We start from the raw sequence: 22649 nt of genomic DNA, 5'->3' as shown, positions 1-22649 counted from the left end.
TTGTTTTCCGACCTTTAACTTTACTGTTTTTGTTTTAGCAACAAAAAAAAAAAAGCCGCAGCACGCCGACTTAACTGTAGACAGACATAATTAGCATCTGACGCTAAAGAGCCAGATGTTTCCCTCAGGAGTTGGTGGAGACCAAAACAAAGCTAAAAGCAGAGTGAATATATCAGGTCTCTCCACATTAGTGCTAATGTTGCTTGCTGGCTGCTGGATGTGTGAATAAGCAGCTGTTTTACGAACATGTTCAACTTTATAAGGTGATAAAACAACCAATTAATGCAGGTTTAATCAGTGCGAGTGGGAAAAAAAAGGATCTATACAAGCTGCACGCTGGCATAATATGATATACATATATATTAATTTACTATTTATCTAATATTGATGAATCCAGCTGTTTATTTGCTGTAAGAAGTGATGGAGGGAGTTTGGACCAATCACAGCGATGTGACCTGACTGCTTCCCTCTTCTTCTTCTTCTCCTTTGGGGCAACTGAAATTCCAGCAGCTTCCCTCCCCTCCCCTCCCCTCCCTGAGCCTCTCTCTTCCTCTTTCTCCTCCCACCTTCCTCCTCCTTCTTCATCATCATCATCATCATCATCATCATCTCTCTCTCTCTCTCCTCTCTCAGTTCACTGGAGTTAGGTGTGCCGTTGAGTCCGGTGGAGTTCTTGCTCTTCTCTCTCAAGATGTCCTGGACTCGCGTCTTGGTGCTCCCTCTGCTCACCACCCTCCTCATCCTCACCTGTGAGTATCTTGTCTGGGTGGGTGGGGAAAGGGTCACGGGGGAGGTTTTGTCTTGGATTTTACAGCCTCAGGGGGGATAAGGAGAACAGTTTTGAAGGTATAATGTCCTGATATGTGCTGTCCTGCTGTAATATGGAAAAGAAAACCTCATAAATCTGCGATTTGTGGCCTTTAAATGTCCCAAAGTCCCCAAAAAAATCATGTTAGAGTTCAAGTTTGTGAGAGTTTAATTGTAAATGCCACATTTATTTTCACATTTCATCTTAATAATATAATTTCAGCTTATCTGAAGATAATTAGGAATCAATTTATAAAACTGAAACTACAATAAAAAGCTGTAAAAGCCAGTTTGTGCAGTACATTTTCATTGTAAATCAATTAAATTGGCATATTTGCATTAAAGTTTTAAGTCAGAGTAAAGACAAGCAAGGAAAATAAGCTTTAAGTAACTTTTTATGGCACAGACATGAAAACGTAAGAAGTGGGAGGCTGATTTTTAGATGTATAAATCCTGTACTCACTTATACATTATTATTATTATTGTTAACAAATCTGAGTATGCATAAAAATAACTCCTCCTCTTCCTCACAGTTTCCAGTGTCGGGGAAAGTGCAGCGGTGCGGGACGACTCAAAAGCAGGCGATAAAAAAGGTGACACCTTATTTCACATAGCCGAGCTCCCACAGGTGCTCCTCACGCGACCTTCACCTTCTGACCTCTGACTGACTTTTAGGGCCGGCACGGCAGGTGTTCATGCCCGAGTCGGACGCCTCCAACTTCTTCAAACGCCGCAGCCGCCGCTCACCCCAATACTACGCTGAGCTTCAAGGTAAGCTCCTCTTGAGATAAGATCTCTCTGGGGTTATTTATATTTGGTGTTAAGTGTGTTTTCCTGCATGAGCTCTGGTGTGTTTGAGTGTGTTTGCATGTGGGAGTGTTGGTTTATTGGTTTGTAACTGGATGATTTGAGGTTTGGACCGCAAAGTTCAAGAGAGAAATTGAAAGAGAGCTGTGTAAACTCAAGCAGGTGCTGCTCTATACAGTAGTAGCTCTTAAATCTCTCTCTCACACACACACACACACACACACACACACACATGTGCGAGCTGGAGGCTGCAGAAGGAGTCACAGGGTACTATGGAGCAGCCTCTCCCTCTCTCAGTTTTCTCGGTACAATAAGCTCATTCTTCCACTGCCAGCATCAGTGCGACACACAACGCCAACACACCTCAAACCACATGAACACACACACACACACACACACACACGGATGAGAATCGTTCCAGGACAAACACACAGGAACTTATTATCATACTCCCTCATCAAAATAACTTTTCAAGACCTAACTTCCTTTTAGCTGATGAAAGCTTTAAAACAGCCAGACTTGCTAAAAAAAAAAAGTAGCTGACCGAAGTGATTGTAATCATTTCGTGATGTTTGTGTTTGTTAATTAATCTCTTTTCTGGTGGAAAAACCATCAGGGAAGAGCATGTGAGCCCCTGAGCAGGCCTCCAGAGAGGGGCTGTGGGCCAGTGCACCTTGCCCGCCCATCAGAGCACCAAGCGGGGCCTCGGCTCTGGACAAACAGGCCCACATTCTTTGGAAACAAGGAATAATAAAACACATGGAAAAAGGCTGATTGTGCTCCTCATCAGCTTCGGGGACGAATATGTGACTGTAAAGATTTTTTTTTTGCCAGAAAAGTGAAGCACCGGTCGCTCGGGCCTGAGAGTCCATGCTAATAAATTATCAATACCAGGCTGAATTCAGGTTTTGAGGGTTTGAGCTCCTCCCTCAGCCGACACGCAGAGTAATCCTAAAAAAAAGAAGCTTGTTTGTGGTTTGGCAGCCAATTTCATATCATCTTTTTAGCCTAATTTAGCCAAAACTTACTAAGGAAAAAGATAAATGTCCTGTGAAAAGACAAGACAAGAATCAGGCTTCTATAATATTTCCAACAGATGTTGAATGATTACATAACCAAGTGTGGCTAAAAATGCAGTTTTCTTATAGCCACGGGTGTCTTTTCCAAATTTCATGTTGCTTTTCCTTTATGGTTTCATATTCTGAAGTTAAGAAAAGATGGTTAGGATGAAAATCTTCTAATTAAAGTCTCCTGCTATCACTTTAGCAGACTCCATGTTCAATAATAGCAGACTAAATGCTAATAAATCCTATTTCAGTCACGTTCTGTCTCTATTTCATTCTCACAGCAGTAAATGAGCTGAGAAGATACTTGATCAGTTTGTTTGATTTGGGGAAAATAGAGTGGGACTACAGGAGATGGGAGAAACAGAGAAGGCAGCACAAAATAGCTGTTAGCAGACAAGTGGTTTTACATGTGAAGGTAGCGTGAGCCATGTTTCCTACAGAGCAGCTAAGCCTCAGATCAGCAGCCTGTTTGGAGGGAAAACACATGAAACGGGACGTTGTGACGTAACCTTGTCACTCTTCACGAGCTTGTCATGAATCAAGAAAAACGAGGGACTTGAAGGAAAACACAGACAGCGCGCTAATGTCTAATGTATACAGTGGCTGCCCTGTGCCTGCGTTGGGTGGGGGTGTTTGGTTTTGTGCAGCGACGGAGCAGGAGGGAGGTGCAGGTGTTTACACAAATTACTAATGCATTACAGTAAGTAGTATGGGTCGACCACATGTATTTGCTTTAACGCCTCGTCAGACCCAGTTTACACTCATCAGGTAAACACCAGGTGTTTGGGCTGCACTGTGGACGTATCCATGTTACCTTCGGCTTGTGCTGCCTACTGACTGTTTATCCCATCATGCCTCTGGCCCAGTCTCGTTCACAGACTTTAAATAAAATTGAAGCGAAGGAAGTCTTTCTAATGTCCAGCTGCTGGTTGCAAAAAGAAGTCAGAATGAATGGAAGTCTATGGGAAGAGAAGCCGACTTCTCAGTATGTTCTCACAGTAAACTTTGGTCCCATTTAGAGGAAAATCGACGATAAAGCAGGACATGACGAACCGATCAACACCAAGATGGCGACGCCCGTGAAGCGAAACTCTGGGCTTCAAAAATCAAACAAACTAAAGGGTGATTTCACCGTTCACACTTCTGGTGTTCAGTCTTATGATGGGCCGATGTGAATGGCTCGAACCACATTGGTGATGTTGGTGAAAAGGGACTTTTCTGGAGGAAAACCAGAGGAAAAGCCATCAAAGTCTGTATGGTTCATCCTCTGGGGAGCATGAATGACCGACCTACACATCTTATCTCTCCGTTCTTCTCTCCACAGCTGAGCAGAGGGTCAGGCAGTCTGCGGACGAGAGGAGGAGGGAGTACAACGAGGAGCAAAGGAACGAGTTTGAGAACTACGTCGAGGAGGAGCGTGATGGTAAGAGCTGGACGCAGATGCTTTGATTTAACTTAACTTTAATCTTAACTGGTCCTTGCTGAAAAACCCGACTTTACTTGAAGACAGAGTTGTCGTTTGGATCTCAAACGAGCCTCTGGACCTCAGCAGAGAGCCTGAGACTCCACAACCAAATCAAAGTGTCCATTTGTGGTCGACCGCAAGCTGACAATCTTCTCCGTGGTTGTCTGTCCGGTGTGAAAGAGTTTTAGTGACGGTTTCCAAATTAAGAACTGCTAACCATAAAGATGTGACTGGGTTTTATATGTGACATATGCAGTGATTTGGGCGGTTTAGGTCAACCAATTGCTACAGGAAAACAAAAACATCTCCAATGAGTCACAGAACTCTACAGCCTTACATAAGAGCGTAAAAGCCAAGACGCTTATTTTCTAAATGTCTTTACTCTGATGGCTCTTTCTGCTTTATTTACAGCATGTCAGTACAAGGGGAAGAGCAAAAGATAACTCTTGTATTCCAAAATCAACCGACCACTAAATCAGTTATTCCAAAAAACACCCCAAGAAGTCCTGCCTTCCATGCCAGTGGGACATTTTATGGATTTATGTGTGCATATCTATTAGCTGGATTGGCTGAATTAGTGTGAATATTGGATTTTATGAAGGTGGTATTATGATGGAGCTGTTGTCACCAAGTGGGAGATATTGTAGCTACATCTGCAACCACTAGTAATGGTTTTCCCGCCCTGATCACTTGTGATTATAATCATTATGATGATGCATGTATGCAGCTTCACAGCGAGCTAAACACTAACACTTTGGAGCGCTACCATTAAAGCTGTCCCTGGTTTTAAAATACATTTTCCTTACACTTATAATTAAAAAGAAAACTGACATATTAAAGCTGGTGAGATGACGAACATGCAAACAGGTGCTGGTTGAACATCATGAGGAAGCCGATCACCAAAACAACAAACACAGTAAATATAAAGTGGTATTTCATTTGAACATCCATGTGCACAAACACAGACGAGCTTTTTGTTTGAAAGATCCTTTGCATATATAAAAACACTAATAATAATAATAATAATATCCATATTACAGCCACCTTATTTTGATTTTTCTCTCCGCAGAGCAAACTGAGAGATCGAGGGAGACAAGTGAGCAGTTTCGAGAGTATCACTACGACGGCCTCTACCCGCGCTACCACTGGTTCCACTGAGCGACCAGTCGCATGGAGAGCCACGACCGCCATCACCCTCAGCCTGTACTAAAGCTGGTTCCTGACACTTAGAAAGCAAACGCTTAAGGAGAACGCCACATTTTTACCTTCTTTAATCTTTAATCTAAACATAAAGGGTTATATTAATTTTTTTTTTTTTTTTAATAAAAGCTAAATTGTGCAATATGCGTCTCCGTGTCAAACTGTAAAATGTAATAAAAGTGCAGTTTCTGTATTATAAGCTACACTTTATCATATTAAATGGAGCCTATATGTTTGCATGCTTGTTTTTACTGCCATTTTTACATGTACATAAAAGTGCGCTTGCATTTTTATTTTTTGCAAAGACACCGACTTCATGTCTTTACGTTAAAATGATAAATAAAGATGAGTTTCCTGATTCCCAGACCTCCGGTGTTTTAACTCACGCCAGCACTGTCTGGTATGTGGAGTATTTAAAGGGAGGGAGGCGGTATGGAGCTGCAGAAGTCATCAGGCTGAAATGAATCCCACATTCCACAGTGGAAATATTAGACACTAGCTGGGCAAAGAAGAGCCAGATGAGGTTGAGAGAGGGAAAAAAAACAGCAGCGACAGGAGAAGGAGCGCAGATGAAACCCTCAAAGTGATGCAGCACGGCCCTACATGCTAATCACACGGCTTCAAACCCAGAAGCTTTATTTTATCTCTGTCCTGCTCTCTGCTGTGGATTGGCTCAGGGACTTGAGCGAGCGCCACCTGGCCTCAGCAGAACCTCACTCCAACACATGGAGAGTGTTAGAGGAGGTTTCTGACCTGATTCAGGAGGCTGGTTCAGTGCTCAGGAACCAAACATCCCACCGTTAAAGAAACATGACACAGTAAGAAGGCTCCTTAAAGGTCATAATGTAATAACTAATAAGCATTTTAGGCATATAAGCAGCCTTCTTGTCATTTATATATATAAAACAAACATCCACCAGCTGCTGGAAACCTAATGGTGGAGTTCACATCAAAATAAGTATTTCTAACATGTTAAATAAAGATTTTTCCTTATAGATTTGACAATTTTTGACTCTCTGCAGCAGGTTAATTTACTTTTATGTATCAATTTTGTAGAAAAAAAAAGTTACTTTTAATGAAATGATCCATCTTATCTGAGCACACAGACATTTTGTGCCACACAAAATATCACCAACTAGTTCTAATATGTTTTCTGTATGTTCACCAGAGGAACATGTTGGTTTTTATACTGTGTATTAAAAGCAAGAAGCATGAAGTCACCGTACGTTTTACTGTCCAACATTTAACCGACATAGTAAAGTGACTCCTGTCACTTTACTATGTCGGTTAAATGTTGGATAGTTATTACTATAATTATGTTTCTCTGATTATAATAATACACTAAAAAAAAACACTTTTAATGCAGGAGTATTTCTACTGTTTGGTATTTCACGTTTTAAATCCGTATTATGTGATTTCATACTTTTCCAGATGTGAACCAGGCTCCGTTTGCTGAGTACAAACAGCGATTTCACATGAAATGTTGCAAATTACGACTTTAATCTTCCCATTTCCAGCTTATCCACAATTATCACAGACATTCAAATCTCCACAATCAATGCGAAAAGTCAAACTTTAAAACCATAATTCATAGAAAGGTAAAAAATGCTATTAAGACACTTAAATTATAAACATAAAAATACAGTTCAGACGTCACTTCATGCTGCTGAGGAACCTGCCGTGCTCCTCTCCTCGAGGCAGGAGAAGCTCTCCGCCGATCTTTGGTCCGACTTTGTCCTGAAACAAAACACATTAGGTCTGTTTTCTTTCACAATAAAATATATATTTTTGTAAATGATCTGTTGTTGATCAGAGAGGTTTTTACCTTCAGCATCCCGTCACGCTCCCATTTAAACAGACCGCAGTTACTGAAATGGTGAAATGAACATTAAAAAGGATGAGCGTGTTATTTTGATGTTAAAATGGAGCAGCAGGAACTCTGAACGACGGCTGCAGGACTCTGACCTGCAGTGTTGGTGCGGCAGTCTGTCCAGAGAGATGGATCTCTGTCCACAGGGACACTTGAAGAAGCGTTTCACGGCATCGTGCCACCGCAGGCCGTGATTCTGCTCCACGCAGCGATCCGCCGGCTTGAAGTAGGTGTAGTTACACTGGAAGCAAGGGATTATGGGAAATGACAACTTAGTTTTTCTGCTTCTAACCGTAATCTAGACCGCAGTCATTTCATTTTAAAATGTGTAAAGCATCTTATAGTCTGCAGCAGGTTGAGGGTTATTTTCTTCCCCTCAGACTTGGTTTAAGTTATTTAAAGTTGTGGACAATCACAATATGTCATGTTTACCTGTTTACAGGTCACAGCGCGACACTTCATCTCTCTGATGCCCCTCATCTTCTCCTCCATCTGCTCCTTCTTCACCAGAGCGTCGAAGTAGCGCTCCTGTAGCTGGTACTCCGCCTGAGAGATCCACATTCATTCAGACACACTTTGCAACGCTTTAAATGTGGAAATGCAGCTGGATTTTTAGAAAACGAGGAAGAAATCAGATGGACTTTGTATCTTCGTGTCAGAGCGGGCAACGTAAATAAAGCGTCACTCGTCCTACCGTCTGTAGCGCCGCACTGTGACGAGATTTGGCGTTGAGGATCTTTTGAAACTCCTCTGACTGGATGTAGCGCAGCTGATCTCGCTTCTTCTTCTGGGCCGGCTCCTCATCCTCCTTACCGGATGATTCGCCTGCACAGTGAGAGAGAGGGCGGTGTTTGATTTGTGTTGTTAACTTAGTGCAGGTGTTGCCTTCATTTATGTGTGTTTTGACAACAAAAAGTACCCAATTAGAGGGATTTTGCAAAAAGAAAATGATGTATTTGTCAAAATAATGGCACATAATCGATTGAATGTTATTTTAAAATAAGAAATAAAGCAATTAAATCAACAGCAGACACATATGATAGAAAAAGTGAGCTGTACCATCTGGTGAGTTCAGGTTCTTCTCCACTCGAGCGTTGATCTCACTGCCGCTACTCCTCTTCCTCTTCACGGCGTTGGGGTCCTCCTTTGCGAGCCCCGTCCCTTTGGCCCTCAGCTTCTTCAGGGCGGCCATCTTGGCGGCTGATAGGCTGAGAGCGGTGGGGGCGGACGCCGGCGCCGTGGGCGGGCTGTTGTCAAAGAAGAGGATGTCCTCTCCCTCCGAGAAGCCTCGGGCCAGGGTGGGGGCGTGGGGAGCCGCGGGGCTTTGGGTGGCTGTGGGGACCTCAGAAGCTGCTTTAGGGGACATCAGACCAGGACCAGGTCGGCCCAGTGAGGAGGACGGCCCGGGTCTGTCTGAGCTCTGCTGCGCCCTCCTCTGGAGCTCCTTTGCCCTCTGCTGGCGGCTCTGCAGGAGCTCCCGCTGCTTCTGTTTCTGCTGCTTCAGGAGGTCTGTGGCCGAGATGGACTGGACTGGAGCTCCAGCTGCTTCTTTGGAGACTGAAGATGAACATCAGGACTTTTAGAGTAAAGCTGGTGATCAGCTCGACTGATTTGTGACTAGAACGCTGTAAATATTGACGCTGCTTTCTAATCCAACAAGGGACGAACCCTTAAATAATCTGAATCGATCATTCTCAGCTCGAGTGGTCAAAGACGGGGTCCCGGTCGTGTACCTGTTTTGCTGCTCTGTACAAGGTGCTTCTTCAGCTGCAGAGCTCCGGGCGTTGGCACTGACATCAGGCTCATAAATTCATTTGAACAACCTGATACTTCACCAGACTGCATGGCTACAAAGAGAAAACACAAACACGCACAAAAAGACCTTTTTTTATACATATTTTGGGTTCAAAACCCACTAAAAGTGCTTGTTTTTGCCACTCAGATTGTTATTCTAAATGTCTGTCAACATTACAGACAGAATGCCAACAGAGACAGACCTGTAAGATCCTTTAATCACTGTTGGATCGCGATATTTAAACCCACCAGACTCCATTGACAAAAACAGTGATTTTACCTTGCAGAACACTGGAACAGCCGGTCTACTGCTGCTTCAATCAGTTAGTTTGTCTGTGTTTTTGTGCGTTACACAAATATTGAGTTGGATCTGAACAAACACTTTAAAACACCAAAGTTACACAATAACTAATTGATCAGGACACCAGTAGACCAGCAGCTACTGTGCAAAATTACCGTTTTTGTCAGTGAAGTCTGGTGGTTTTGATTTGAGCGATTTAACGGCTGTTTTTAGTTAAACAAAAGTGACTTTAGAGGTGTTATCTCTGCGCGAATCCTTTCTGTAATGTTGTCAGAGACTCTGACTAACAATTTGAGCCTGTCAGTGGCAAAAACAAGCAAACAACTGCCCCAAAGGATTACATTACAGCCAATGTAGCTCGTTCGCCACCTGTTCTCGGCTGCCGGCTGAGGCCATCTACTGGTCCAAATCCAAATGATTTTGATTCTACCAGTTATTTCAAGCCCAAAATGTGTACAAATGGGACCCAGGTTTTAAAAAAAACACCAGAATTATCCTTTAAACGACTTCTAAAAGACACAACTGGATAAAATGAGGTTGGGGTAAAGAGGGTTCACAGCACAAAGTCTTGATATATAAGAGGATAAAAGGGTTTTTCCTTCTAGTATGCTTAAGCTTAGTAGAAAATAAACAGGACACACAGTTCAACAGGTGTACAAACTATAAGGGGACTAATGAGATAAGGTGTGTGCAGCTGGTACTGGTCCTCACCCAGCCTCTTGGCCTGCTGGACGAGCTGAGCCGAGCCCTTCACAAACAGCTTGTCCAGAGTCTTCTGGGTCGGTTTGTTGGGTTTGGACGCCGCTCTACAACACACAGACCGGTTACTGAAGATGCCAGGCAGCTCGGGTTGTGCCCAGTCCCACACAGGGGTCCTGGCTTTGTAAGGAGCAGTTAGCCTGCACAACTCCAACACACACCGTAAAAGTACAAATATACTTTCAGTCAGTGGTTGTGGCCACGGTCTGCTTCAGTGGCTTTTTGATTCAATGAGCAGGAGCTGACTGCGTTTTTCAAATAGTAGACACGAGGTTGTCATTGTTGCTTTAAATGTTTCATCACTCACAGTGAGGTGACGCAGGCGGGTGAGGACACGCCGCCGTAGTAGAAGCCGTCCTGGCACAGCCGCTCTCTCAGGCCGCCGCTCTTCCCCTTCACCTTGTTGGGAGCTTTTCCAGAGAACGACGACTGCAGGTCGGCCCTCTTGGCGCTCATCTTCTTATACTGGGCTTTGACGTGATACTGGCAGTACTGGCACTCATACTGGAGACAAACAACCACACAGAAACGTGCGGGATGTAAAACATGACGGAGGAGAGATGTCTGGTGAGAATATAAGGACATAAGAACGTTGGGGACCCACCATGTTGACGATCTGAGAGCAGGGGTCTCCGTTCTTCTTTGCGGCCTTGCAGGTGCCAAAATCCTGAGCTTCGCCCATCAGCATCACCTTCTGTGGGTGATCCACCGTCAGGCTCACCTGCACGTGTCCGACACAAGCGCTCAATCAATCAAAACATAAAGTATTTAAAATGCCAACGACAGAAAACAAATCAGCTCATTTATCATTTAAAGGTCTGAATTTTAATGTGTTGTCATTGTTCTAGTTTGTTCTAGGATCCACAGAGCTGCAGCAGAACAGAGACATCATCGTCTTCGTTTATTCCACATATTGTTTTTCTTTGTCAAAATCTGGAGCCTTTTGCCTGGTTAAATAAAGGATAGATGTATTTATAGGGTAACTGACACCAGCAAACATCCTCGTTATTTTCTCAAACACCACCGGTCTGTTTTCGGCTTTAACTGGCAGACAGCCTGCGCTACCAAACCAGTCAGACAAAAAGATCGTAAAACCAGCTGAGTAAAACAAGGTTATCTCTTTACCACAAGGGTGAAGGAGTTCACTCAAGGGTAACTTGCTAAAAGTGACGTGAAACATCTAACAACAGTCTAACATCTACTCAAAGTCCACCTTTTCATAAAACCTACAACGTTTGAGACGCTGCATGTGAGAAAAGAATGAACTGAAAAAATGAAGGTAATGAGAGAAACCCTCACCCCTTCATATCCGTCTTTCTGCTTCATGATGTTGGGGTTGAGGAGGCCGATGACGGTGCCCGTGTCCGTCTTCCAGTGCTCTTTGTGGACTTCTCCAAACAGGAGCAGAGACACAAACACTTCCAGGTTATGGAGGTCGTTCAGTTTCCAGATGCTGAAGGTTTTGCCCTGCGGAGAGGAAACGAGGCAGCGTACAGTGTTTACAACACATTTTATTCTTTTCTCAGTAAAGGGTCTTACACTCTGTGTAACGTTACTTGGTTGTTGAAATGAAACTGCACTAAAAAACCAAAAGCACCGAGGAAAGAGAAAACTGCAGCTGAACTAAAGGTTTGAGGATAGTTTAGTGTAGAAAACTTTTTGATCCTTGACTTTTAGTGAAATAAACATTCAGCGAGAGGCAGTTTTGTAGTACAGCACACACACAGACATCGACTACACGTAGACCTACACTGCTGTTGCTCTGCGGTGTGGCCTTGCTGACCAGCACAGCGAAGGTCACCCAGTCGCTGTCCTCCAGGCTCTCCCGAGCCAGGCGCTCCGGGACCTGCGACAGGCGGATGAGGCGACGGTCGGCCATCCTGCGGTCCATATCGCTGGAGGAAACCCGCGGTTTTCTGAAACAGAAAAGAGAGTCTGATTCAGAGCGAAACACTGGACAGAAAAGCCTGGATTTGTTTATTTTAAAGGGTCAAATTCTTATTTTAAAAAGATTGTGTGTTCACTTGAGCCGCAGTCCTGAGTATCTCTCAACAGCCACATCTTGAGGAACGGGAGGGAGAGAAGGCGGCTTTGGCTGCCCAGCTGGTGCAGCTCTGCTCTGGGAGGATGGAGGTGAACGTCGAGGGTTGGAGACCTTGCTGGTGCTCTCTACAGGCTGGAAGGAGCTGCCAATCTTTACCTCCACCAGTGGCCCTCTGTCTCCTGATGAGGAAACGGTGAAGAAAACACACTCAAATCAGGACGTCTAATCATTTCTGTGGATGGGGTGTGTAAGGATGAGTCCTACCTGGCGATGTGCCGGGCTGGTGAGCTACTCTGGGTTTGCGTTTGAAGGAGTCTGCGCTGTTCAGCTGATCAAAAAAGTCAGAGGAATCCTGGAGCTTCAGAGTTCCTCCTCCGACAGGAGTGGATGAAGATGTTGCTGCTGGAAGGAAAACAGAAGCACAATGAATCAACTATTGTTGCCAGTGCAGTCGTGTGCAGTTGTTTTTAGACATTTATTCTGGATTTTATATGTAAAATAAAACAGCAGAAGTGGCCAGCGGACTTCAGGATTTATCGACTACTGCGGCTGGTGAACAACAAGATGTCTACCTGCTTGTGTCACGGTCTTCTGTGACGTAGCGGCTGGTTTGGTCGGGGTCGGTTTGGAGGTCGGCTTTCGAGGGGGTGTTGGTTTGGGGGTGACCGGTTTGGGCCCAGCAGGCCTCCCTGTAGTTGTGACTGGAGTGGAGGACGAGGTGGAAACCTTCTGGCTTGATTCAAGCTGCTGCTGCAACCGCTGCATCTGCTCCTGCATCCGCCTCAGCTCCTCTGAGGAAGGAAGACATGAAGCTCCACTGGTGAGCATTTACCCAACAGGCACAACTTAACTGGACTAAATTGTATTTTACATCAACTAGAAGCCGATTAGAAACCTTGTAAGTCCTCCTTGGACCTGTCCAGGCTCCCACAGGAATCTCCTGCACTTGCTTTTGTGTCTCTCTCTTCATTTTCAATGTCATCCACATCTCCAAAGAGCTCCGACAGGCCTTCTGCCTCCACGTCTGGGCCTTCCTCCTCGACGCCCTCTTTGTACTCCTCCTCCTCATCCTCATCGTTGTCAAACAGGCCGTCCAGGTCGTCCGCCTGCTCCTGGCCGTCCTGCTCTTCTCCGACACCCTCGCTCTCGGCCAGCAGCGCCGTCAGAATATCCAGATCGTCCTCACCTGGGCAGAGACGACACAAAGTCACTTATAGGTCGACAGATTCATACAGCTGCACTTTAATGTGTTTTGGATCTCATGATACTCACTGTCCATCGCAGAGCCGGCGGTGCTGTTGACCTACAAGAGAGGGCAGACACTTATATTATCGTGTGGAGTGAAGGACAGACTCATTTGGCAGCTCCTATAATGAACTGAACTGTAGATTTAAAGAAGAAATAAGGCTAGGCTTTGCATGCCTGGGCTGCTTTCTCTTTGGAAAACTACAGTCTATTGATGTACACTTAAGGAATCTTAATTTCTTTAATATTTCATGGTCAGATTACCAACAACAAATGCCGTCTATATCTCTTCTCCCTTTTCTGTTGCCACAATCACCAAAATTCCCTAATTTCTATTAAATCTTGCATAATATTATAGATTAAAGACAGTTTATTTCATCCAAGAAGTATTACACTACATTACTCTGTACAAAACAGTCTAATACTTTAATATATTGAGCATAATTTAAGTCTCACCTTAAGATCACTAGTGGGCCCATTTAAACTGGCAGAAACTTACAGTTCAGCATTTAACAGGAGTCATAAACATGTGATGAATAAAGCCTTTCTTCTGTGAATATTCAAGTTAATCAGATATTTAAAATAATACATGTTTGTTTAATCATTTGACTTTAAAGATGATGAGACATCAGCTTACCTCGGACAGCTTTGTGCCTTTTGCTAGTGCTAATTAAACGTTAACGGCTTTTACAACTACGTCCAACCTGTCGATATATTATCGATTATTATTATAATCAGCAGTAGCTGCAGCTGTGCTGAAAAGACAGCTTATATTTAATAAAAACGACAAGTCTGACCCGTCTTCTAACCTTAACAACAGCCCTCAGAGCGAGGGAGAAAATCTAAACTGGCGCTAAATGAAGGACCCCGCTGTGTTGTCAAAGTTTAGGTAGGTGTCCAACGATATGCCTAACTAAAAAAGAAATATTACCGCATTGTAAAATGGCTTTTCGACACAAATACACTGAGTAGGCTCCTAAAATTTAAATCACTTTGTGAGATATATTTATATTTAGCAATATAAACTTCTGTTGATATTGATTTTGTTGTAATATTTATCCACAGGCGACACGGGAGCCTAAAAGGTGTGTTTACAAGACTGGCCCCGGCGAAAACCCTGTTTTTTTTTGCCCTACTTTTTTTAGCTCGCAGGTAAACCTTCTTTTGTAGTCGCCTCCTGTAAACGTAGCTTTTCCTCACTTAAGCTTACAGACCTCAACGTTACCGTTTTAGGCCTTTAATGACATGTAGCCTTACACATGTGAAGGCTGAGCGAGCAGGAAGTGCCTGGAAGACTGTGCTCAGGGTTAAAAGGTTAATACAGCTTCAGTCAAAACATGAGTGGGAGCAGACAGACATGGGCAGATCACTTTATTTTCACAGAGTTACAACAGGGAATCAGAAGGCCTTTATAAACTACAGACCACAGAATCAGCAGGATGTTGGAGCCTGCTGCACGTACACTCAAAAAGGCTGCTGCCTACAGTGACAGGTTGATCAACAAGTTAAATATATTAAGTTCTAATTATCAGGTATCATCTGCAGCGTCAAAATAAAATATATATCTTCTTATTAAAGTGCCTACATGGTGCATGCTCCTTTTCCCGCCAACACCAACAACCCAAATATGAGCTAAAACGTAGTTTCAAAGCTAAAAATATAGAATATTTGATGAGAAACCTCCTAAAGAGAAATCTTTGAAGATTTGGTAGACTACTGCAGCTTGTTAAGGTTGAACTTATTTCATGTGCACATGAATTCTCAGGCATCACAGCAACAACCAGACTATGTGCCAGATGACAAGGCCCCAAAACCTGCGAGATGCGTCATTTTCTTTTCCTGTTTTATTTCAAATCTTCACACACAGTTTTAAACTTAAACTAGTGAGGACCCACTCGTTTCTGACTTCCATCTACTGTGTAAGAACCCTCAGAACAGTTTTGAAATCCAGCTACTTAAACTCTACCTAAAGCAGAGTGTTTTGTTAAGTTTTTCTGTGTTTACTGTGGAAATGTGAAGAGTCGTCTCAGGGATCGGAGCGGAGGTGCAGGTAAAAGCAGAGGAAGACTCAGATTAAGGTGCTAATGTAGGCGCGTATAACGTCTTGGCGGATGCTCGTGATGATGGAGGTCTAGTTGATACAGTCCATGATGTGGATCTGCAGGGAGTCCAGGTCTGGAAGGATCTCATTGCACTTGGGGCAGGCGTGTTCGGGTATATTCCCCTGATGCTGCCAGTCAGCGCCTGAGGGTCAGAGACACAGATCATGACTGGAAATCCTGCACTTCCTCCCAGACATGGTTTAGGTTCTACTGTAGAGACGGCTAAAGGAATAGCTTGACATTTTGTGAAATAAGTTTTATTTGCTTTCTTGCTGAGAGTTAGTAATCTGAAAACAAAGACACAAACTATTCTTTAAAGGCTCAGTTCAGGTAAAAAAAAACATGGGCTAGCACACAGTCTTAGAGGAAATATGCCTGAATGGCTCAGGGCATAAAAACAAGCCTAAAACAAACCTCTGCCAACCAGAGCAGCTCCTGGTCCGTGTGCATTTCCTCCCAGTGACACGTGTCTCCTCTGCATCTCGTTCAGCGACCGCCTGTGGACAAAGATAAGATGTAGGTTACAGTTAGCGCTGCCTCAGACGTTAAAAAGAAGTCAGCTGAAACTAAACTAAATATCTGAACATACATCAGCATGAAAGGAAAAAAACCTACAACAACAGAAACCATCTTTGGGAAAAATGTCTTTTCATGTGTACTGAATTTTTAGTTTGGCCAATCCACTAACATGGAGTGGGTGGGGTTTCCTATACTGCAGCCAGCCACCAGGGGGCGCTCCAGGTGTGTTGGCTTCACTTTGAAGGAGCTGTCATCCTTATATACACTCTGTGGATGATCACCTCTGGATCACCCACAGTGCCTGTGTTTTATTTCCATACCGGCCCAGTGAGTCCATCTCCTCCTGCAGGTGGGTGTTCTGCTTCTTTACATACTCCAGCTGAGCAGCCAGACGCTCCCTCTCTTCATGGAGCTTCTCCCTCGCTGCTCGCTCTGCGTAGAAGTCCGAGGAGTAGACCTCTGCCTGCACACAGAGCCACGTGGTCATACGGACGTCTGATACTTTGGGGTCCGATGCTGAATGCTACAGTTATATTCAATGAAATGTCAAGACCTTTCCTCCACCCACTGACCTGAGCCTGGAAGACAGATATGGTCTCCATCTCCTTCTCCTTCAGGAAGATCTCCTGCTTCATTCGATCGATCTTCTCCTGTTTAACAGCCAGGGCTTCTTCAGCAGCATTCAGCCGGTCCTGCAGCTGATCCACCACCTCCTTCTGCACCAGCAGAGACTGCAGAGGCGCCAGAGGGCAAAGGTCAGACATGTCTGGCTCTCATTTCTATTATCAATACACTTTTAACTGCATTCAGGCTGGTGGACATCAGGCTCCTCATTATGCTACATAATCTGACCTCTCTCTTCTTCTTCTCCTCTTTGAGTTCGTTGTAGTCCTCAAACAGTTTGGTGTAGGCATCCTTCAGCTGGGTCAGATTGTTCCTGTGAGGAGGGAAGTCCAATTATGGGCTACTAGGGAACAGATATAAGCAGGTTTCCTAAAGTATGTTGTGTCAGTTACTCCTCTATGAACAAAGCAGTTGAGATTCAAGTGACCTTGTGTGTGTGTGTTGTCTCTGACCTCTCCTCCCCGGCCTTCTTCTGCTCCATCAGGCTCTGGGCCTGCATGCTGTCCAGCTGCAGCTTCAGCCGGTCGTTCTCCGACTGAACCGCCTGTTTCTCCACCAGCTGGGCCTTCAGGGTGGCCACGTCCTGCTCCACCTCCCGACATCTAGACCCGAGAGAAAACAGCACACGTACAGATCAGGACCCAGAAAAGGGAACATCGACGACACGTTCCTGTTTTGCTCCTTGTCTTTTCTGCAGCTTTAAATCCCATTTTAAATGTTTCAGAAGTGAAGCATTTTTACTGGCTGATGAGTCGACTTGATTTTGTTGATTTGCTAGTTAAACTGATTTTCATGAGCGAACAGTTTGTGTTTCTTTTTGTTTGCTCTAAATTGTTTCTTGTATGTATTTCCTACTTTGTGGTGCTGTAGCTACAGACAGTAGACTATAGTGAAAGTTAAAGTGTTTCTCCTCATCCAAGACAAAGATCTCGTCGTCTACGGTGTTAAAAAACACGGTTACCTTCTTTCCTGGTGCTATCACTTACAAAATAATATTGATGTGGTGGCGGTATTTACGATTGAAAGTCTACACGGGGGCTTTTATTTTGAAAACTCATCAAAAATAGACTAGTGTGTATGTTCAGTGGAGCTGAGCCTCTTCTGTGACGCTTCTGAAACTCGTCACAGTGCTTCTGGTGGTTTTTGAAGCATCAACTAAAGTCATCTCTAAATGGTTTGCAGGTTAAGATGTGACACTGTGGCTGTCTGTGTGTGTGTGTGTGTGTGTGTGTGTGTGTGTGTGTGTGTGTGTGTGTGTGTGTGTGTGTGTGTGTGTGTGTGTGTGTGTGTGTGTGTGTGTGTGTGTGTGAGCCTAACCTGTCCTGCAGGTTCTTCTTCATGCCTTCTGCTTCGTCCAGCTTTCTCTGGGCCTGCTGCAGCTCTTTGAACAGTGTCATCACCTGACCCTTCAGATTCTCCACCTCAGATGCTGCCTGAAATATTCGCATAGCGACACACAAACATTACGGTAAGGAAACAAAACACGTGTGATCGTATCTTTACAGTAAACAGATTAGAATCATACAGTTAAAGCTGAACGAACACTGCATGCCTCAATACTCCACACAGCAGTGATTAAATACCTTTTCCTCTTTCCCAGAATCCTCTTTGGTCTCTGCTTGGGTGATCTGTGTTGATTGATCTTTGTTACTCTTCCTCTCCTCCAGCTCTCTGATTCTGCTGGATAAAAAAAAACGGTTAAACAATATGGAAAAGGAAAAATAAAAGCATTTTAAGTGGTGAATTTAATAAAAACCAAAGAGCTTGACAGCAGTTTACAGGAAGTCACACAAAGAGCTACTAACAGCCTGTGTTTCCTGATGCTAGACATTTAGCAGCCTCTTTAACGGTGAACTGTTCCTTTAAGTTGCTGTTCTCTACCTGGCCACAGAGGACTGCAGCTCCGCCTTCAGCCGCTCGGCCCGCTGCGTCTCGTTCCTCAGCGACTGGAGGAGCTGGCTGACCGTCACCTCCTCGCTGTCCAGCCGGGACGCCGTCATGCTCAGGTCCAGACATCTGCTGCGCTCCGTACCGCACACGTCGTTCACGCCGCCTACGCCTCCGTCCTGAGGGCGAAAACATAGATCGGTGTGTCACGTCATCGAAGTCACACAATGAAACCATGTTGTTATTAAGGAGTTTTTGTCCCAGATGAGGCCTTTACATGCATCTGTTTCTGTGTGTGTGTGTGTGTGTGTGTGTGTGTGTGTGTGTGTGTGTGGCTCCTCCTCACCGTCACCCTGATGACTTCGATGAAGGAGTCGCCCTGTGAGCTCTGCTCCGCCTTCAGCTGCAGCTCTGAGTTCATGGCCACCAGGTCGTTCTTCTCTGCCTGCAGGCGAGCGACCTGGGCACGCAGGGCGTCCAGCTCTGCGCTCTGATTGGATGACGCCCCCTGAGGATGACATCACACACCACCAACGCAGAATATTAAGTGTTAAGTTGGTTATAGTTTGAGAGAGGGTTAAATCAGGTGAAACGTAATGTACAGTGAGTGGTCTGGTTAGGAAATACATAATTAATGAAGATAATTCAATAACAAGAGGTGGGCGTGGCCACTGTGACTGTTCCTCTTTACCTCAGCCTACATTAGAAGGTCTCATGTTATTCTAAATGCACTTTTTAATGTCTTTTCCAACATAAATGTGTCTAGAGACCACCAAACTATGAAAAGAGACCATCTTCTCTCCTTTTCTCCTGCTCCATCTTTGAGTAAAGCCATTTAGATGTTATAAGGAGGATTAGCAAACAGGAAAAGCATAAATTGTCGATTTCATGCTTCTGTTTTTGTACAAATTAAGCAAATGAGAAGCAGCATGTTCAGTTAACTCTAGAGGTCCTGGTCGACGAGCTTTTTTTAACCCCTGCAGTTTTCCTCTCCAAGCTAAGCTAACAGCTTCACTTTTCACACCCGAAAGCCAAGTCCACTTCTTTAATAGAGCAGGAACGTAACACCGGCTCTTTTGTCCTAAAAAATACCACGTCAACAAAAAGCAGAATCAGGGTTCCACCCTCACCAGCAGGCCCCCTGTCCTCCCCTCCTCCCCCTGCCTCCTGCTCAGCTCCTGGTTTTGGAGGGTCAGCGCGTCCATGCGGGCCCGAGCCCCCTCCAGCCGGCTCTCCAGGAAGTCCCGCTCCGCCCGCTGCTTCTCCCTCCACGCAGTCAGACCCTCGAAGCGCTCCTTCATCGTCAGGTTGGTCTGACGCAGGGCCTCTGAGTGAATAAACGCACCTCATTTACATTATGATGAAATTATGATGTTATACTTCTGTTGTGTCACAATACAGCAGTGAAACTGTGACAGGAACACGGCAGCCACTGAACTCTGACCACACCTGATAAGATAAAATAAAGGAATAAACTCCAACTGTCTAACCCACACAGACTCTCACCTTTAAGGTCTCGGTTCTCCTGGATGAGGATGTTCATCTGCTGCAGGGTTTCCTCCAACGTGCCGGACTGACTGGGAGAGCGAGAGATGTCGCCGTTCATCATGGGGCCTCCAGACGCCATGACGCTGAGAGGGAAGAGACAGGAAGACACACAGCTGTAGACACGGAGGTACGAGTCTGGCTAAGACAAACAAGCCGACTAATTGAAGCAGCGCTGGACTATTAGAGCCAGTTTTCTGCTTGGTAAAATTACTGTTTTTGTCAATGGAGTCTGGTGGCTTTAAAAAAGGTGTTTTACATAACCGTTATTTCTTTTTACACCAAAAGGATCTTTCACTCTTACAGGTCTACCTCTGTAGGGATCCTTTCCTGCACTTTGAATAACAATCTAACTTAAGTCACACAATAAAACAAACAAACTGTCTGACTGAGACAACAGGAGACCAGCAACTCATGTCCAAAATTACTACTTTTGTCAATGGAGTTTGGTGCCTTTCACTGACTGTTTAACAACTCAAACTATGACAGTATCACAGCCGCTAGCTGCACTTTGTCATTACTCATTTGTTTTTCTCCTGTGCAACACAGTGCAACGACATACATCCACCACAGCGTCTTTTCTGCACCATGAATGCTTCACTTCATTCATCCATAATCTGGGGTCGGGTCACGGTGGTAACAGACGTCCTCCTCCTGGGGGATCTGAGGCGTTCCCAGGCCAGATGAGATATATAATCCCTCCAGTGAGGTCTGGGTCTGCCCCTGGCGGTCTCCTCCTGGTGGGATGTGTCTGGAAAAACCTCCAAAGGGAGGCGCCCAGTCCACTACACATATGTAGACTGGATTATTGAACTCCCATGACCCCTCCAACAACCCTGCAAGGGTAAAGAGCAGCTCCACGACCAGATTGATCCTCTTGAACTGAAGCCTCTTTTCCAGCTTTCTGAGCAGTGTGACACCCCCACTTCACTTTTTCTTATTCGATTGATAAGAATATTTTAGACTAATAATAAAAAGCTGCTCCAGACTTTAGGGATGAATCATATTGCCTGTTTTCTCATGTTATGGGTAATTCTAACATCACCACACAACATTAATACCCTGAATTAAATCTCTATTGTCTTTCCTTGTGTGTTTTGTTGCCTGTAAAATAAAGAAAAAGCCCCGTATTGACATCACTGAGTGACTCAGTGATGAAGCATGCAGCAGCGGAACTATCCCATCAGCAGGTCACATGATAATTAAATTACATGACAATAACACAGAGCAGAGGGCTGCACTCACTCAGCAGCTTTAAACTGTGACTCGGGTTAACTCGGGTTAACTCAGGAGGGATAAATCCTACTTTAGGGCCAAACCTTCAACAACACAGCTGTGGATAAACATCACAAAGTCTTTGATTTTAGTTTCACTTTCCTCAGGTGGGCCCGTCCTGCCCGATGTGCGACTCTCTTGAAAAGTTAGCAGTAACTCAACCCGCACGGATGTGGTTCAACCCGAGCCAAACTGCGTCACATCCGAAGTTAAACCGGTTTAAAGGGTTTAACTCACCTGCTGTCGACTCCAGAGGTAAAAATAATCCGGATGTTCGCTCTAAAAATGCATAGAAACACTCGGAGAGACGTTGGAGAGCGACGGTCAGCGATATTATGCTGCTTCTGGTTTGTATCTACGTCAATTAACGTAAAGGAGCAGGGGGCTTCCGGTGGGGATTTTCAAAATAAAACCACATATAATATCTGTGGATTTTTTAACCTAATAATATTTTTATAATTAGAAAGTCTTTCTAGAAGAAAAGCGTCCTGTAAAGATACCAACCTATGATAAAAAAAAAAAAAAACTATGCAGTCAAGGGACACTTTTTAAGGGCAAAGGCACCAGACTCCATTGACAAAAACACTAATTTTACACAGGAGTTGCTGGTCTCGATTAGTTAGTTTATGTTATTGTGTGACTTTGGTGTTTTAAAGGGTTAGTTCTGATCCAACACAGTATTTGTGTAACATGCAATAATGTAAACAAATTAGTAAAGTAAAGCACAGTAGATCAGCAACTCCTGTATGTAAAATCATTATTTTTGTCAATGGAGTCTGGTGACTATGAAGAGAGCAATATAGCAGCTGCATCTGGTTAAAAAAAAACAGGATTTTACAGGTCTATCTCTGTAGGGAATTACAATCTGAGCCTGAAATTACCTTTAATATTCTTGTATATTCTGATATTATATTGCAATTCCATTAAGACCAGTTTATTTAGTATAAAAGCTTTAATTTTGAAGGCTCGCTTGTCCAACTTCCGGTCGACGCAGCTCTGATTTTTACGGGAGGTTTTCGTTTCCTTGAAGTGACGTCACAGAGCAGGGCGCAGATCTGCGAATGCCCCGCAGTTGCGCATGTGCAGAGCCGCGGAGCCACGTTGGCTCCATCCGCATGTTTTACGCATCGGCGGGAGGCGGAAGTGTGAGGGAGGGAGGGGCGGAGTCAGCGGGAATTCCCTCCAGGAGTCACCTTGCTGTCTGAAAACGGGGAAAGGGGAAAACTGGGAGATTCCCTAACACACCCACAGAGTCATGTTACAGCCACAGCTCCTGGAAAATATGAATAAAATATAATTAATGATGTAATATTTGGATTTATTACTTCATAAAAACAC

General features: G+C 44.4%; 3 protein-coding genes across 5 annotated transcripts; 1 reads left to right on the top strand and 2 right to left on the bottom strand.

Annotated features, from left to right (window-relative positions):
- Positions 1-517: 517 nt before the first annotated feature.
- On the top strand, positions 518-5423 carry ucmaa (upper zone of growth plate and cartilage matrix associated a). Its single transcript, XM_070854093.1, has 5 exons — positions 518-749; positions 1341-1400; positions 1483-1578; positions 4006-4104; positions 5216-5423. The coding sequence occupies exons 1-5, from the start codon at positions 692-694 to the stop codon at positions 5302-5304; spliced, it is 402 nt and encodes a 133-aa protein (XP_070710194.1). The 5' UTR covers positions 518-691; the 3' UTR covers positions 5305-5423.
- Positions 5424-6858: 1435 nt separating this feature from the next.
- Positions 6859-13411, bottom strand: mcm10 (minichromosome maintenance 10 replication initiation factor). The gene is made up of 17 exons (XM_070854015.1): positions 13387-13411; positions 13010-13300; positions 12687-12905; positions 12379-12516; positions 12095-12293; positions 11821-11986; positions 11370-11537; positions 10675-10791; positions 10378-10574; positions 10023-10117; positions 8950-9063; positions 8276-8773; positions 7911-8041; positions 7649-7762; positions 7312-7457; positions 7172-7214; positions 6859-7083 (listed from the first exon to the last, which is right to left on the bottom strand). Exons 1-17 carry the CDS (start codon positions 13391-13393, stop codon positions 7000-7002), a joined length of 2727 nt encoding a protein of 908 aa, XP_070710116.1. The 5' UTR covers positions 13394-13411; the 3' UTR covers positions 6859-6999.
- A 1302-nt stretch (positions 13412-14713) lies between these two features.
- optn (optineurin) lies at positions 14714-21650 on the bottom strand. Of its 3 annotated transcripts, none has more exons than XM_070854057.1 (13): positions 21549-21650; positions 19998-20122; positions 19622-19818; positions 18838-18999; positions 18486-18670; positions 18188-18284; positions 17922-18037; positions 17057-17206; positions 16833-16917; positions 16553-16711; positions 16301-16443; positions 15876-15958; positions 14714-15603 (listed from the first exon to the last, which is right to left on the bottom strand). In XM_070854057.1, exons 2-13 carry the CDS (start codon positions 20116-20118, stop codon positions 15491-15493), a joined length of 1611 nt encoding a protein of 536 aa, XP_070710158.1. In that variant the 5' UTR covers positions 20119-20122; positions 21549-21650; the 3' UTR covers positions 14714-15490. The 3 variants fall into 3 exon arrangements, with proteins under 3 accessions (XP_070710158.1, XP_070710159.1, XP_070710160.1); XM_070854058.1 differs by having other exon boundaries at positions 18188-18281; XM_070854059.1 differs by having other exon boundaries at positions 18188-18275.
- Positions 21651-22649: the final 999 nt, after the last annotated feature.

The sequence above is a fragment of the Pempheris klunzingeri genome, chromosome 22, assembly GCF_042242105.1.
Source record: "Pempheris klunzingeri isolate RE-2024b chromosome 22, fPemKlu1.hap1, whole genome shotgun sequence".
Classification (NCBI taxonomy): Eukaryota; Metazoa; Chordata; class Actinopteri; order Acropomatiformes; family Pempheridae; genus Pempheris; species Pempheris klunzingeri.
This window is presented reverse-complemented; position numbering and strand designations above follow the sequence as displayed.